General features: G+C 38.1%; 1 protein-coding gene across 1 annotated transcript in view; it reads right to left on the bottom strand.

Moving 5' to 3' along the window:
- cacna2d4a (calcium channel, voltage-dependent, alpha 2/delta subunit 4a) overlaps nucleotides 1-18,922 on the bottom strand; it is a 164,212-nt gene that overhangs the window by 85,879 nt on the left and 59,411 nt on the right. Inside the window, exons 22-26 of the mRNA XM_066723757.1 lie at nucleotides 18,503-18,600; nucleotides 17,386-17,479; nucleotides 16,742-16,834; nucleotides 15,371-15,498; nucleotides 5,963-6,043 (exon numbers count right to left, since the gene is read on the bottom strand). Of these exons, the coding sequence (XP_066579854.1) occupies nucleotides 5,963-6,043; nucleotides 15,371-15,498; nucleotides 16,742-16,834; nucleotides 17,386-17,479; nucleotides 18,503-18,600 (494 nt within the window). The remainder of the gene's footprint in view (nucleotides 1-5,962; nucleotides 6,044-15,370; nucleotides 15,499-16,741; nucleotides 16,835-17,385; nucleotides 17,480-18,502; nucleotides 18,601-18,922) is intronic.

Below are 18,922 nucleotides of genomic sequence, written 5' to 3'. Positions count from 1 at the left end.
AAAATTGAAATCTACTGTGCTTAAAAGCCTACAAAGGCAGTGTTACAATACCTACACATGCTTTGGGAAGTTTAAGTAAACATAGGATGTTCATGCTCAGTTCAAAGAGTAAGATGTCTTGATTTGTTTGCATTCAAATGATTTCTCAACATGTAAGGGACTGCTTCATTATTTTTACTATATATATTTTTTAAAACAACAACTCAGTGTATATGTACCATGAATTTATAACAAGATATTTTTGGCTGCATGTGCAATCGATTCAAAAGGTTGGTCATCCTCATCCATCCTGAATTGGACATGGTGAATTAGGTCATTCAAAGGCAAAGAGACTTATTTTTGAAGCACATAATGTTGTGGAATAGAACATTTCTTTAATAGGAATCTGTATCTGCATGTATTTTGTGCTCTGCCTTGCAAATAAATTGCAATTATTTTTCAGCATAAAGACATGAAAATCAGCACTGGCATGGTGGACTATTTGCACAGGAAGTCGTGTTGAAAATCTTCTTGGCAGAAAGCCAGTTCCCACTGAGTGTAGTCTGGTGCCCTCTTGAAAAACCTGTGGAGACACGGCAGCCTGTGCCATCAAAGATACTAGTGCTGTAGGCATTTTTAAACTTGGAAAGGTTTAAAGAGTGTTTCAGTACAGGTCTTCTCTCGCACAGAGAGAATTCTCATCTATCTAATGCTATATGTTATCTTCCCCAGGCATTTTCATTGACTTATCAAGTTTATTTTTTCCTTTATTTTACATTCTAGTCAGCTTCTACAAGGAAGCTGACATACTGCTGAAATGCAGTTTTTTTGTAAGCATTACTGATCTTTTCTGCAAACTGTGATGTTTGCAGAAATGAGTGCTTGTACAATATCAGATGGTTGAGAGTTTTAAGTCATGTCTTTAGCACCACTGTACTTGTGTTACCACTTTTCCACAAAGTGTTAATGCAGACAATATAGATATAAATAAACAGTAGATACAGTAGATATTACAGCTTCTCTACCAGCATATTATAATTTTGGAAGTACCAAATGGAACACTAGATCTGAAACTGGAATATAATGCTCCTGATTCCTGCTGGAATATGAATTATTCATAATTACATGTTCCAGGCCTGCTCATCACAGAAGCAAACAACTGAGATATTTTAACACAGTAATGAAATTGGCCTAGTTATGGTATGGCAGGCCTTTTTGAGTGACCCAAAATATATTAATGAATTAAACGGGGATTGGAATTTGTACATTTTTCCTACACAGACACTGTCTTGCTTACTGTGCTAAGGGAAAGTGCTTAGAAAGTGCTGAATCTTTTATAAGCTATGTTTCGCTATCTGAGGCATAATATTTAAGGTTCAAGCCAACCAGTGAAATGTGCTTTGCTTTGGCCATTAATACAACATCTCGAGAAATATGGAAAACAGGTTCCTCTCATTAAATTATAATAACCCTGCACAGGCACCAGAATGCTGTTCTCCTCGAGTGCACAATGCTGCCACCTCCTGGCCCTGACAATCAAAGCCCATTCCCTACAGAAATAAATATCTTAGACTGCAATTTGAAACCAATGTGATAAACCTTACCAATGTTATAAACACGTGAATGTGTACAATCCTGTTTTGCCCACTCGGGTCCTCATATGAAACTCAAAAGACCAAACTTGGCTAGTATCCTACAAAACATTTCCAGTATGAAACTGTCCAGAATTAACTATATAATCTTAAACTGGTTTACTCTGTAGACTTTTTAAGCTCTCTCTGCCTTTTTGCAAAAAACATTACAAATTCAAATTTAGATTTGGCTACAAAAGACTTATCCAAAGTGACTATATAAACATTATTTAGAGATAATTACATTTAGGTCCAAATAAATGATAAAGCGCTACCACATTCACCACTACAAGTTTCACCATTCTTATCTGCAAAGAGCTGAAAGCACAACCGTTAATGCAATAACCTGTGCAGCAGTCCTTCAGAGGCCTACTTCACTACTCCAAATTCCCCCTTATCCTCAGTCATCTGATGCTACAGAACCATTGTATTCTACCCACAGATTTACAAAGCAGGAAAGCCATTAAGGTTCATGAAGTTGACTCCCACCTTGGACTCAAATATCAAACGGCAGAACAAGCAATCTGAGGCTCTGAAGGGGGGTTGGCTTGACTAACTTGATTGCTCCACTGCCCACACACAACCCAATGATACAGCATATGTGTGTTATGTTTCTGTGAAAAATGTCTATGTGTATCTTGATATCGTCTAAACAAAATATAGCAACATGTGTATACCTAGCATCCTGAAATGTGTGGAATATTTTGAGCAGGTGTCATGGCATTAATGACAAAAAGAAAAAGGCACTTAGAAATAGAGACTATCTAAATGACATGCTTAACCCTGGTGTAAATCCCTCAGATATTCTGGGATATAAAACATTTTGCTGATGAAGTCTACCTATTGTAGTTGGTGCAACAGACTTTGTCGCTGTTCCATTTATGCACAGGTATTGATTCACATCCAAATACCATCTGCAGTAAACCATAGGTGGGCCCATTACCCATATGAGTTTGCAGGAAATGTAAAGTGTTTAAAAAAATCTGGACCTTATTAGGGTTACTACTGTTGTGGGTGGTTAAATTGGAAAGAAAAATGGACAGAAAATAGAGCACCTTTTTGGTTTGTATTTGCCCTCTGTATTTCCTTGAAAGTTTTGAATCCCCCATCCACCCTCTCTTCTGCAAGCATATCAATCCAATCATGCTTCTGTGTAAATATTGCTCGAGTTGTGCATTAGCTGCTCATGGTGTGTGGTGGAAGAGAGTTGTCTTAGGAAGTGCTCCCGTGTTTCCTTTCTTTTTCTAAAACTGTTTAAATACTGGATGAGAAGAACTGCTACTTTATTTTTGCTCAAGATTAAAAGCTGTTTGAGATACTCTTTGTGGGCTGTGGAACAAGAATAATAAAGAATGTATTTCCTTATCTTGGTGTATCTTCAGTTATTTTGAAGACAAGAGCTGCATTGGAAGTATTAGTCTTAGGTAAGCATCTATATACAAATATATTACATGCTAGCACTATCATATACTGAATTAAAATATAAATGCAACATGTGTTGAAAAAACAGATGGTCTAGCTGTTTAAACAAATAGTCCGTTATGGTTAGTAATTCAAAACCAAAATTATTCAAATCCACAAACTGAATATTCAAATGAAGTGCATGTCCCCCTGTAGTCAGACTAAACCACCCCCCCCCCCCCCCACACACACACACACAATTAAGTTTTGACAGCCGTAGATCCATTCGGCTTAATTATTTTAGTTCTAAACAAATTTGATTTTTAACACGGAGAAAACGTTAAAAAGGAACAAAAAATAATAATTGCACCAAAATGTGAAAGTTCTGAGTGAGAATCTAAAATGAAACAAAAGAGCATCAGTCAGGAGCCAGGAACTTTTGCAGATTACAGTTAAAATTCATGAAGTTAATCATTAAAGTTAATGAGTTTATTATTATTATTTTTATTTTTCTGATTAAGAGCACATTTATATTAGTACTTAACTTATTTTCATGTTAGTTTTTGCATTTATGAAACCTAACCCCATTAATTACATGTATTTATGACTGTTTAGCATGAATTTCATTCAGGTGCAAACTATGCTTATTATAAAACAATGCTTCAATAAAATGATTGTCCATTGTTAATAAAATCATAATTTGATAGAGACAGGAAGGCATCCAGCTCAGCCCGCCATATTCTTAGTTAAAGATAGCTAACTTGAAGCAACACTTAACATATATTGTGTGTTCCTCCTATTTACAGTCCCAAAATCTGCCTCCATTAATACCCATATAAGGTTGCCTCTGTCATTCCCCTTCAGAGCTTCACAATAAATCACTCTGCAAATCTTTCATTTCAATTTAATTAGCTTCCCCTCATGTAGTGCACCTGCTATTCCCAGAAAAGAGCTTGGTTTCTTTCCTCTGAACCCCATCCAGTGTTATTTCTGGGCCATACTTCAGCAGATCCTCATACATGATTCATGTCTAGTTTCCGCCTTTTCCTCCCCCCCCTTTATTTTTTTTTTCATAAGAGTGCAATGCCCCTGCTATTAGAACTTACATTTTTTAAATGTGTTGCTGCGCTTCCTAATTAGGAGTGGTTGCATGGGTCTCTTGCACAAGCTAGTGACAGACTTACAGACTTAAAAAAGATAGAAATGTGAAAGTTTTGATGTGGAAGAAAAACACAGAATTTCCATGAAACAAAGCACCAGAACTTATCCAAACAGCTATGTACATTATATTGACACTATATTCCATCATATTATTCAAAGGAATTTAATGGATTTTGTATTTTTGCATTTAAATTTAAATATGGAGCAAGTATATGCCTTTCCAGAGTTTCAATGTGAACAATTTACAGAAATAATGAATTTTATAACCCAGAGATTTGATCGACAACATCAATGACAAGAACAATGGCAGCAAAAAGGTGTATTTATCCACTGCACTATCAGACTTTGATGTCTGAAACTGCGGTGAAACACCACAATTTCAGCCTTTCAGGTGGGGGGGCACAGAGGGAAAATAAGATAAAATTGCAATGTATTCCTTGATTGGCTTTAGGTAAACATGGTTGTAGATTTGGCAGTCTTGTCACATAATTCATTTTAGCATATGAAAAATGCAGCCTAATACAACACACATTTCTATGCAAGAAATATATATTTGTTCCAGATGGGTACTGGGATTCCCCCAAAGAAACATGTTTGTGTTTGCAATAACCACACCATTTGTAATTTTATAGTGTGTTTACAATTCAAAACTGGGCACAATATCAAGAATCTATGGACCACAAATACACGTAGAAAAGCAGTGCTTTTAGTTTTGCATTAGTTTAAGATAGGAGTCTGCAAAGAAATAATGAGCAATTTAATATTTATTTTGTGTTCACCTGCCATCCTCTACCAACACATGGTGGGGTGTCCTAATACATTCAACATCCTTTTCAGATTCGCCACAAAAACTACAACTGAAAATAAAGGAAAGTTCTGTATTTACTGCACTTTTCCCTTCATCCAGTGCAAAATTCCTATTAAGCAGTCCAGGCTTTTCTGACTCACTTACCAATACGAACAGATTCAAACCAATAGGAGGAGATTTTCCTGGAATGGTTAGGCCTATATATAGGTTTTGTGACTGCTTTCTGTACAACATCTCACTGCTGAGAACTGCAATATTGTACCCCTGACCTCTTGGGGAATTTACTGTAAGCTTTATTGTATTCCAACATGCTGTGACAGCCATAATTAAGCTTGCTTTTTATTTTTTTAATCTATAATATTGATGAATGAGGTCAGTGTTTTCAAAAGAAATAGTCATATGTATCTGATACGTAAGTGCCCATGGTTTATGAAAATGTCAGTGCACTTTCCGACTGGAGTAAGAATGCAAATAAGTTATGAATGTTGTATATATAATACTTCTTCTAATGATTCAACCATTAATTAAATAGGTAATTACATTCTTACCTAATACTGAGCAGTTATGAGAGGCACAGAATAATATTAGATCTCAGATACATCAGGTCAAGTGGAACATTGCTGGGACCTTTTAGAGTTTATCAAGATGGGAAACTATTTTTGAAACCTACTTCTCTTTAAAAAGTTGAGTCATTAACAATACATAACACAGGGATTTAAAATTGAATGAAAATATTGTTGCCGACATTTTTTAATTAATTGAGCCTTATGTATTCTCTCAGAATGGGTCTATGCTTCAACTTTTAGATTATAATAAAATGAGGCTTCCACTAACTCCTGTCCTGCATACAACTAATTTGTTGTGCTTTTTAAGGGACTCAAATCCAGAACCTATTACACAATGCTAGTCACAAACAACTAATAACAGTAAGATTATTAACTCCCAGGCGCACAGAAAGAGTAAGAAACCCCAGCCACCCTACCTGCGGCAATGGCCATCTTCTTATTTATGGTCACGGTCACCGCCGTGCTGGCAATCACCACTTCACTCCTCTTCTTACCCTCTGGCAGAAGAGAACAGACAGATCAGCAGGAACACATACCGACAGTAACATCCTGCATTAACGTCTAGTTTCACACTTCCTGGCTGCCTTCATGGGCTGGTGATTCAACAAACCGACTAGCTATTGTACATCATAATCACATCAATGAAATCATGCAGAAAACGCATTCACAAGAAGCAAAGATGATCAGATAATAATCCATTTTCACATTTAGCTTAAACAGGCTGTCTGCTCCGCACCCTGTGTGCACTGGGTGGGGTGAAGCTTAGCGTTTGCTTTCCATCAGTGTGTGTTATGGGAGTCAATCATCTTGGTGGCCAGCTCATAAAAGTGCACTGTTCTGTGCAACTTTTAATACCAATCTACATACCACAAACAAAGTGGCTATATAAATTGCTGGTGAAATGATATGCACATTACTAATGAAGTAAATGAGTGCTTTTAAAGATTTGCCGAAAGACTGACTGAAATCAAACAGAAGAAACGAGCGCTTTAAAATCAGTAAGGGAACGCACTGAACAACAATGTATTTTCAGCCGTCAGGAGACTGATGAAAATTCAGCAACAGCTCGATAGTTGCTACTGAACAACACCCCAGTTATTGGCATTGCTGATGTTATGTCGTTGGGATTCCCAGGCCCTGTTTTGTGGTTTGTGAGGAAAATGCAACATGAAGCAAATCTTTCACAGTTCTTTTGTACGAGTATGTGTTGCTTGTTTCATGCTGTTAAAAGCCTTCTATTCCTCTGAGGCACATTGGCCTACGCTGTGTACTCCTTTCACAACAAAGTCTCTAGATAGATATTTAGAACGGCATGCAAGTAAGTGAGGAAAGTCAATGAATAAGTAATTGCTCTGTACAGGAGCAGATGGTTGATGTTTGAGTCGTGCATAGGAACGGTATCAAGCAGAAGGGTGCAAGCCAGTACAAGACACCATACAGTCTTTGTGAATGTGCAGAAGGAGCATGCTCATAGACAAACTAAAATACCATCGTCATACTCCAGGTCTTGGTCCCCTGGGCTAGGCGAAGGGCTATAATCATACTCGTAGTCCCTGAAAACATCTGAAGAGGTAGTTTCTTTTCAGGTTTGCATTGACACAACATTATAATCACAGATGACTGGACATTAAAGTCTCTAGATATCACATCTCAATACAAAATGTTACCTCTTACAAGACCAATTCAAGGATAAATTATTGGAAGAAGTCAAACCCCTACCCCTGCATGTGGTAGCTGCTAGGAGAATGTAGTGAGTTGCTTAGTACAATTGAAGGGTAACTATTTTCTGCCTTAATAAAAAACATATACGTGATCATTTCATTTAAGACCAATCAAATTTCAAAACATGACTTTCTGAAATGGTCTGAAAGTCTGGACTGTCAGTTGAGGTGGGCATTAGCTGTGTGAAAAAATTCTGCTGGAGGGAACACTGGGCGTTCCTTGAATAAGGACTGTGTTGTTATGTCCTTCATTTGGCAGTCTCTTCCTTATGATGATTTCCTAGGTGGGGTGCAGTGTCTTCAGGTTTTTATTCCACCTGTGTTCTTAACTCACCAATTCAGCTCATTATTGGATAAAATTAAACCTATTGAACAACCTTCCCCAGGAATTAAGGTGCTGATGATTCAGAGATACCTGCTGGATTGGCCCTTTTCTAAGGACTACATTTTGCGAGTTGTGGGTCACCAAAAGCGAACAAATGTTGATTTTGCAAATATATATTCATACTTATATTTATATTTCTATTATAACATCTATTCATACAAACCAGTGTAGGCAGATGGCATGATTCAAGTGATGTAAATATTGGAATGCACTGCGATCAAAGTGAGCCCTGCAGATTGAAGATTTAGTCCCCTTTTCTGAATGAATTGTTTATTTGCATAATCTCCTCTGTTGTTGGAAATGACAAAATAATAATGCCGTCTTCACTTTTTTTCCTAAAGCCATGTCTATGGAAACTATAATTACTATCCGGGTGTAAGACCGTGAAATGACTTCATAATCATGTCTCAAGTTGCCATGGGGAAGACGAATCCTTTTGTAGTCATTCCACTATCCAGGAAGTTATGACACAATACTGAAACACTGAAAGAGCAAGTTTTACAATTTTGTTTTTTAAAAGTTGCTTATATGCTAGAAGCAAACTGGAAGACTGGAAATCAAGATTTTAGGGTTGTGTGAGTTATTCTTTAACTATAACTTTAATACTAAATATTGATATTTATCTATACATTAGTTTTCTGATATGTATCTCTGATAAGATGGAAAACTGTCTTTTTATTAAAGAATGTTGTACATTGTATATGATTAGTAAAATAATTGTATCAGTTTCTTAAACACACACACACATTATATATATATATATATATATATATATATATATATATATATATATATATATATGTATATATATACACACACACACACATATATACACACTTACCTAAAGGATTATTAGGAACACCATACTAATACTGTGTTTGACCCCCTTTCGCCTTCAGAACTGCCTTAATTCTACGTGGCATTGATTCAACAAGGTGCTGAAAGCACCAGTGTGCCAAGAAAACATCCCCCACACCATTACACCACCACCACCAGCCTGCACAGTGGTAATAAGGCATGATGGATCCATGTTCTCATTCTGTTTACACCAAATTCTGACTCTACCATCTGAATGTCTCAACAGAAATCGAGACTCATCAGACCAGGCAACATTTTTCCAGTCTTCAACTGTCCAATTTTGGTGAGCTTGTGCAAATTGTAGCCTCTTTTTCCTATTTGTAGTGGAGATGAGTGGTACCCGGTGGGGTCTTCTGCTGTTGTAGCCCATCCGCCTCAAGGTTGTACGTGTTGTGGCTTCACAAATGCTTTGCTGCATACCTCGGTTGTAACGAGTGGTTATTTCAGTCAAAGTTGCTCTTCTATGAGCTTGAATCAGTCAGCCCATTCTCCTCTGACCTCTAGCATCAACAAGGCATTTTCGCCCACAGGACTGCCGCATACTGGATGTTTTTCCCTTTTCACACCATTCTTTGTAAACCCTAGAAATGGTTGTGCGTGAAAATCCCAGTAACTGAGCAGATTGTGAAATACTCAGACCGGCCCATCTGGCACCAACAACCATGCCACGCTCAAATTTGCTTAAATAAACCTTTCTTTCCCATTCAGACATTCAGTTTGGAGTTCAGAAGATTGTCTTGACCAGGACCACACCCCTAAATGCATATATATATATATATATATATATATATATATATATAACATTAGTAAAACAATGCATTAATAGTTGGAGTTATTTTAGAAATGTGAGTTTTTTGGCCCCTACATTTTTAATTGGCTACCAAAGTTTGAAGTCTAGGAGTGAAGGCAAATTTGAGACCTGGGGCCAGAGTTTTCCATCCCTGTTTTTAGATAGGCTTTACTGACATGATTGAGTGGATAATGCCTCAGTGCTTCACCTTCTCCGCTCCACTAGTAGGTACTTTGTTCAGTGTTTAAATGAGTAATCAACCTGCACTAATTCACTAAAATGCCATGCGACTGCTCTTTCACAGCTGAACGAATAATAATTTGCTTTCATTAACATGGCCCCAGTGACAAGCCATGTTCCCAGGCATGAGAGTGTTATTCAGCCTTAACTGAAGCTATCCTGAGTACCATTTTACTATAGTTCCCTAGACAGACAAAGGTATTCGGGGGTGACTTTGCCTGCTCCTCCCTGTGACAAGGCTTTCCTCGTCTGCTAATTCAATGACACTGTTTCCAGTTAGAAATATCTGTCTGTCTGGACTCTGACTCACTGATCGATCTAGCCAAGAATTCCAGTCTGGGACTCCTCGTTTGCTGATTAAATTACACATGTTAGTCATCAAGTATTTGCTAACAGGTCTGGATCAGTAATGGTATCTTGTTACTTTTAGGAACCTTTAGGAGTATTGTTTCAGGCTTCTGTTGATTTTAATGTCTGGGTTCTACATTTTCTTAAATGGAACTCTATGGTATACTTTAAGGTTCTAAGTCTCAATTGAACATGTGCTGAACATTTATTAATACCCATGGGAAACATTGATGTGGACCAAAAACACGTACTGACAAATACTTAATGCAAACTCAAATTATATGAATTTCGACAAGCAGTCATAGAATGTAAAGTAGTATACACACAGGACTCAATCACTGCACTCCTCCAGTCTACAAATAAGACCTAAGATAAACCTCATTTGTCTTTTTTGACGTGTGTCTACATCTCTTTTTGACGAAGGCTGCCGTTCCAAAATGTGCCCCCCGGAGAAATACATAATTGATTACTGTCAGAGAAAATCCCAGGCAGTAGTTATCCACTCTGTCAAAAGGCAGTTGGAGAGGGAGTAGATAATATTTACACCAAAAAACAAATTGCACATGCTTCCACAGATGAGGAGGCAGGCAGGTGTTCAATACATTTTCCTCCCCACTGCTTTGATAATTCATGACTTCCAGAGAAAAAGGAGATTCATCACATATGACCAGACTCACTAGGAATGCACTAGGCACTAGGTACTTGGGGCCCTTGCTTCAACAATCTAATACAAGTTAAATCTACATAACAGAAATTACCTGCTCACACTACTTCTCCCATATATAAGCTTGCAGTCTTAAACATCCGCTCAATATCTAGCAAAGCAGTCTTAATAAATGACACCATAACTGACATGCACATCGATGTCCTCACCTTGACTGAAACCTGGTTAAGACCAGACGACACTACTCCATTAGTAGAAGCCTCTCCTAATGACTTCTCTTACTGCCAGAAGGCCCATACAACAGGCCGTGGGGGGGCCTAGCCACCATCTACCGCACAGACCTGCGACTCTACTGAGCTGCTTGGAATAGAATTAGACACACAGGAGAGGAACATAGAAACTTGTTGCCTAAATCCTACTGCTATTAATACATTTACTACTCAGTAAATATACTTACTACTCAGTTACTGTTGCCTAATGCTAGCTTTATCAAAACAGGATCTGTAGATGAATTATTACATAATTTCAACAATACGCTAAGCACTGCTTTAGCCCCATTAAGGACACAACAAATTAAACCAACGAAACGCTCACCATGGTTTAACGAACACACTCGCTCACTTAAAACAGAATGCCATAGATACAAGTGTAAATGGAAAGCAACAAAAATAGAGGTCTTCACAGAGGATGGAGGGGCAGCATGGTGGCATGGTGGTTAGCGCTGCTGCCTCACAGCTCCACGGTCCCGGGTTTGAGTCCTGGCTCATGGTGCCTGTCTGTGTGGAGTTTGCATGTTCTCCCAGTGTCTGTGTGGGTTTTCTCTGGGCACTCTGGTTTCCTCCCTCCCATTCAAAGACATGAAGGTTAGGTTAATTGGCCAATCTAAATTGCCCTGTGTGTGCTGCCCAGAAATGGACTGGTGTCCTGTCCTGGGTGTATTCCTGCCTTGCACCCTATGCCTGCTGGGAGCAGCTCTGGCTTCCCCTTGCCAGGATAAGTGGCATGGAATGATAGTACAATAAGATACAAGCAGGCCTTGTTCTCTGTTAAGTCTACCTACTACTGTAATTTAATAGATATGCATAAGAATAACCCGTGTTTTCTTTTTAACACAATAGTGACCCCCCCAATATCACCTGCAATGACTTCATGGATCATTTCAATAGCAAAATCAATTGAATTAGAAAACAGATAGAACTGGAAACAAATACTATAGCCAATGCATGCAATACTTTACAGTCCCTGCCTACCTTAGACTCGTTTAACACAGTAAATCACCAAGAATTAGTCTCCTTAATTACTAAAATGAAAACGACAACCTGTGCACTAGACCCTATACCCACTAAACTACTAAAACAGTCTCTGCCATTAATTATTCACCTAATACACAATATTATTAATGCCTCTTTATCTTCAGGATCTTTTCCCAATTCATTTAAAATAGCTGTAATTAAACCACTTCTTAAGAATTCCAGTGCTGACCCTAACTTACTTAAACACTATCGACCCATTTCAAACCTTCCCTTCTTTTCTAAGGTTCTAGAGAAAACAGTTGCAAACCAATTGCAAGCCTTTTTAACTGATAATCATCTTTATGTGAAATTTCAATCAGGCTTCCACTCCGGCCACAGTACAGAAACGGCCCCGTTACAAGTATTAAACGACGTGTTTCAGTCCTCCGACTGACAGGGCACACCACTGTCATTATTTTATTAGATTTAAGTGTGGCTTTTGACAGAATTGACCACCAAATCTTGATACATCGCTTAGAAAACCGTGTTGGCCTGTCTCCCAATTTTCTGTCTTGGTTCAAATCATATCTGTCAAACAGACTTCAATATGTACAGATTAACAGAAACCACTCAAATGTAACTGAGGTTAAGTACGGAGTCCTACAGGGCTCAGTCCTCGGATCTATACGTTTTTTCATTGTACATACTCCTGTCACCAGCGGGACATTGAATAATGCGTGTTAGCCTATTTTTATTTTTTTGCTTTGTATTTTTTTCTCACTTATTCACTATAAATCTTTCTTATTACCACTATTATTATTATTAAGTCTTATTATTATTATTAAATCACGTTTGTTTACTTTGCTTTTTCCCCCTTCACGTCACTGATATGCACGAGTTTTATTCCTGATTGATTGGATTTAAATACGCACATGTCTAATCATGCATTCACAAGAGCACCTGCAATTCCCCAGGTTATACGAACGTCAATAATTGACAATGAGGAACACCTGAAGGGCGACAGGTAAAAAGCTCCCAGGTTTGGAGCCGAGCAGGGGAGATTGCAGAGTGAGATCGAGATCAAGATCGAGATCGAGATCGAGATCGAGATTGAGAGGCAGAGGCGACAGCAGAGCGGGTTCCAGGGAGGGATTGCAGAGCGAAAGAAAGGGCTGAGAGACCCAGAGGAGAGCTGAGATGACCACTGTATCGCTGACGAGAGTATCCAGGGAAAGGACTGCATGCAGGTTTCTTTTTTTCTTTTTTTTAATGACAGTAGTGTTTTACCGAATACGAACCTGTAGACATTGCTACTTTTATATTTTTATGTCTCCACTTGCATCCCCTGTTTTTAGTGTTTTTTTAGGATCTTTAATTTTTCAATTTTATTTTTACCTCTGTGAATCTATTTGGTGGACTTATTAGTATTTTTTTAGCCACAAATTGACTATTTAAAGTACAAGGCATTGGGTTTTTAGTTTTTAATGAGTTTTTTTGGTTTTTAATCTTTTAGTTTAAAGAAGTCTGCCTGATTTTGACACCTCTTTGTAATAAATTTGATTTAATGGTACTGTCCTGTGTGATCTGTGGTGTGTGTTCCTGGCTTGTGAACCCCCAATTTAAAGAACCCAAATCAAAGGGAGAGTTAAGAGGTAGTTTGTGTAGACCAGACATATTTGGGGAATTGACAACCTCTCAGCGGGTCCTAGCACCTGTGGATAATCGCTAGGTGGCGTAGTCGTGCTTGCATACTAGTTTTACGTCCAAGTGGAGTAACATCCACACAGTGACACTCCGTTTAGATGATATCACTCGACAACATATTAACTTTCACAGTTACGCAGATGACACACAATTATATCTGTCAGTAAATCATAATACCATAGACCTAGAAACACAAATCTGCAGCTTGTCCAAGATTAAGACATGGATGACATGTAATTTTCTTATGCTTAATTCTGACAAAACAGAAGTCCTAATTTTAGGGAAAAAAATCTAACTGTTCATCATACACTGACAAAACTGAGTAATGATAACTTTAATTTTACCCCTATGGAGATGGAATGAAACCTGGGTGTCATCTGTGATCTTAATCTATCCTTTGAATCACACATTCAGAATGTGTCGATCTTCCTTCCTCCAGCTTAGAAACATTGCTAGACTAAGACAATTCCTCTAGTTACAGGACACTGAGAAATTGATACACACATTTGTTACATCTAGATTGGATTACTGCAATGCCATTCTGTCAGGCAGCACAAACAGAGGTTTTTCTGCACTTTCAGTTAGTCCAAAATGCTGCTGCAAGAATTCTAACTAAAACAAAAAGACATGACCACATCACTCCAGTATTGGCTTCTCTTCATTGGTTACCCGTGCACTACAGGATAGACTTTAAAAGTTCTCTTACTAGCATTTAAAGCACTTAAGGGACTGGCACCTCCCTACTTAAAAGATCTCCTTATTGAATACACTCCAGGTCGGCCATTGAGATCTCAGGAAGCCGGTTACTTAGTGGTCCCTAAAATACACAAGAAACCCGCAGGTGGTAGAGCATTCAGTTACAGGGCCCCGAAACTGTGGAACGATCGTTCAGGCAATATAAGAGATGCCCCCTCTGTCTTTACCTTTAAATTATGGCTGAAGACTCATCTGTTTAGTCTCTAGCCCATAATGCCGCCTGTGTGCCATGGATATGCAATGCACAACTGTCTTTGGAGATGTCCTGCACTGCATGACTAGTATTTGAGCACAACTGTCTTTTTGTCTTCCAGCAACGGCCCCCTCTGAGGGTCCGACGAGGCACCTAGTTCCCCACCATGGGAGTCTGACGAGGCACAACCCCCCTCCAAGGCACCTCACCACGGAGGGCCAACTGGGCATCCACACCCAAGGTCTGATGAGCCACTGCCACCCAAAGGCTGTTGATGGTCCAACCCCCTACCGCCGATGGCCGGCAAGAGGACCCCACCAAAGGGAAGAGCACAGCCAGCAGCACCGATCAAGAACTTTCTGATCTCCTTGCTGCTGTAACAACTATACTGCCTGGAGGGGAGGCAACCATTAGGCCTAGGCCCTAAGCCGTGGACCCCCAGAGATTCATTTTCTCCTACATGCCATCCATAGGAGTTTTTAGTTTTTTCTCTCCTCTGTGCCTAATGGTTTATTAATTTAAATGTTCATGTACTATATTTTAGATCATGTAAACTGTTTAAAGGTCTATATTAATTTTACTTCATTGTATTTATGTATTTTATTTTGCTGTACATTTGCTGTATGTTTACCAGTCTGTAAAGCGCTCTGTGGATACCCTGCGAAGGGCGCTATACAAAATAAAAATTGATTGATTAATTATTCATTGTTACTCGCTGACAGAGAATAATATTTTAAATGTCATTGTCAAACATATTTTATGCATATCAATAAGATATCCAGAAAAAATTGCTTAAAATTTTAAAAGTAGAAACAGGCAAGAATGTTTTTCTGGGATACTAAACAGGAATATGTCCTGGAAGCAAGCATCTGAGGGAGAAGATGGGATTGGGAATGAAAGCTCTTGGGAGCTGGGATACTAGGGCTACAGTACCTTTGGTGTCCTCCTCAGGGATGTAATAGAGGAAGCTCCCAGGAGTGTGCTCAGCAGCACGGCGGTACCAGAGAGGGAAATGGTCCATTGTGAATATGCTCTCCTTGTCTGACTTAGTCAGGAATTTCCTGCAGAATCAAACAGTGGTGGGTAGTCAAGAGTAATATATGAAAAAAACATTTCGTCACATGAAATAACTTGACTTAAACGAGTGTATACACATTTCTAATATCTATTGTCTCCACTAGGGGGCTCCAGGATTACATTCTGATGTAACAGTCCAGTCATTAAAACAGATATATACTCGTACAAAAGAGAGCAAACATATTTACATTGGTAGCAACCAAGTAATTTTGGTAGTCATGTAAAACACCCCTTGTCGTACTTATGAATAGAGGAATTCCTGTGACATGACTGGCTAATTAATAAGGATATAATTATCCCCTGCCCCCACGATATAGTCAATATTCATTTTCTTAAACACATTCAATTTTTGATGTAACTATTACCCATATATTTCTTTTTTTTTTCCTAAGAATTTTTCAGCTTCACCAGTGAAGTTAAGGACAGCAGTACTCTTAGGAGCAAGCTGTCCAGTGTAAACTGAGGTGAAACCTATATTTTCATTACACTCTTGTTCCACTATTGTAGCTCCATGTTCCTGTAATTTCAAGTCAATAAGGGCTGTAATACATTGTTATAACCGCAGTCAGTTCAGTTTTTAATTGGTAGGGCTGCTAATGAATAGAAAATCCAGCTACATCACCACCTTGCCAGAGTGAGCCTTCTCCCAATATTATGTTAATCCCTTCAGACTAGATGTTTGTTGTGAATCTTAAAAGGTATATTACTATTTTGAAAAGCACTGCAGGAATAAAACACTGCTAACCTTCACCATTACAGAAACTGCGTTTCCACAGTCACACAATACACACAAAGCATAATCCTTCATACATAAATTCCTTTACATACATACAACAAACAGATAAATAAGAAAATAACAGAAACAGATGAAGTCAACTCTATGCCTAATACAGCAGGCTTTATATATTACCCTAAATTAACAATTCCTACAGACAGGGAACACATATTAGTTACTGATGGATTAAACAAATTAGTTGAGTGTTCATTTAGGGGAACTCCGGTTCTTGAAGACTGAAGGGTATTTAGTTGTTTGATTCCAATACATTCTAAATAAGTGAAATCACCTGCTCTCTAGCACCAGGGTTTTTGACTTTTCATGTGAACAAATACCATGACTGCAGTGGCAGACAGAAACCCAGATAAAATGGATGACCAGCTCCACAAAGTGGGAATAACTTTCACTCAGTTAAGATCAGGTTCGAGTAATAACTTATTTTAGTTACTCACCTGTTGAGCTTCTTTTCAGGACCGACAAAATTGGTCATACGCATCAGCCCAGCGCGGGTGCCCAGAAACGCTGACTCAATGCCCTCCTCCATGCTGCACGGAAGACAGGATTATTGGTTAGGAGAGAAAACACCACCACCGATGGCTACATTGACCACTTTTTGATACAACCAAATACACATGTAAAATTATCTTAACTTTGATTCAAAGCTGCACTTCATATTATTTTAAAATATGCTTGCGAAATATCATTTTAAAAGAGGTTCCAAATGTAGAATATATCTATTTCTTTATGTCAGTTTAGGTCAATCAATTTGATTGTATGCCATTTAACTTTTCAAGTTACTTAACATGGGCTTATTCTAAACTTGGAATTCACACACCCACAGACCTTCATTGAAGTTTATTGAAAGTCAATATAAAGCAACCTTTTACCAAGCAGTGAACAAAATCATATAATTTAATTGCTGTCTAAAAAGACCAAACAAAACAATACACAATAATATATCATATAACATTTCTAAATAAACATCCTTTAGAGGACATCTTGCAGCTAATTACATAATTGGAAGTCATAGCCAAATTCCAGTGTAAACTTTTCAAAAAAGGGAAGGGGGGGCGGATCAATGACTATGGACATCTACCCTGATTCATTGAGTGCCAAGGCTGTCCAATATGCTTCCAGAGGGGCAGTCACCACAGCATCAAAAAGCACTTCCTGCACCAGTTCCTCATCACCTAGGTAACAGAAAATGAGACACAATTAACCCTCGGATGCATACTGAGATACTGGGGTATCACAACACCAACATGCAATTATGAATTACATATTACATTAGATATATTACAGCCTCACTGCAATTTTCAGACAGTATTTATATGAATGAAAAATGCAAAGAAGCCCTATGAATATGTCTATCTAAAGGCTGTACAGTTTTCTGTACAGAAAATGCATGTACATAGATAGATATATAGAAATAAATGGCAAAACTCAACAGTGATATTCTGAACCATAGGGTAGGACTCTGCCAGATGTACGGTTGCATGAAGCGCAGCCTGATGCCTTGTGACTCACACTGAGCTTCAGTGCGACCAGCCATTTCAGTTCTGTATAGACCTTCACAGTGTGTTAAATTCACTTGCTATCATACTTTTGATTACTTTAATTCTCCTCGCAGTGCATATCTCTTCTATAATAGCTATCGCAAGTGCCAACACTCAATTTGTCAAATGATATAACTTATTAGATCTTTGTGTTGTGCTGCATTATTTATTGAGGGGTCATTTTAGTCTTTAAAAGGTGTTTATGATTGTCCATACATATTACGGTGACTGGATGTGAATGGATACGAAAGTTATGAGATTTGAAATTCTCACAAGTTTCAAACACCGCTCTTTTAGTTTGATCGAGAAATTGTATTTGTACATTTGTTTAATATTTGTTTTGTTTTATATAAACATATATTATAAAAATGTGTTTTCCGTACGGGCATTGAAAGCAACATTCATAAAACATTAACCATCTCACTTTTATATAAAAAAAAAAATCCTAATAATAAAATAACACAATGATTTGAAAAGTGTAAGTCTTTCAGGAAGCTAATGCACTTGCATGTCCTTGAGGTACTTGCACTGTAGACTTTGCTTTACATAAAGTGACACCAGGAGTCTAATTGTCCTTGTTAAAATACTTCACGGGGTTGAAATGCAACAGTAATCCAACCCTCAGTGTTGAGGGGCTCATGCAATTTCCAAACTCACATTCCAGGTCTGGTTCCTCCCCAGTCAGGAAGCGAATGATGGCCTGTAGCTGGGTGAGTTTACGATGGTGTGGGTCAATGTCAGTCACACAGTAGATCCTGCAAAAAAACAAATACTGTGCTCATGTGCTTGTGCTACATATTCACTACTAACTAAATTCATTTGCGGTTCACTGGGGTAAACAGGTGATTTTAAAGAGTAAGCAGTAGGATGCCTATGTTTTTAGTATTATAAATCAATGCATGTTGATGCAACTGTTTAAGTAATATTCCAGTAATTGTTTCTACATTGTTCAATTTCTAATATACTTCTTAAAATAAAAGTATGGAGTCTATAAGGAGTCTGTGTTATATCACTCTCACAAGTCAGGGTAACAATAGGGCAGGGCTTCCCAACCTTTACAATCCCATGGACCACTTG

Source organism: Amia ocellicauda, chromosome 15 (genome assembly GCF_036373705.1).
Source record: "Amia ocellicauda isolate fAmiCal2 chromosome 15, fAmiCal2.hap1, whole genome shotgun sequence".
Lineage (NCBI taxonomy): Eukaryota > Metazoa > Chordata > Actinopteri > Amiiformes > Amiidae > Amia > Amia ocellicauda.
The sequence above is the reverse complement of the archived record's forward strand: the minus strand, read 5'-3'. Positions and strand labels throughout refer to the sequence as shown.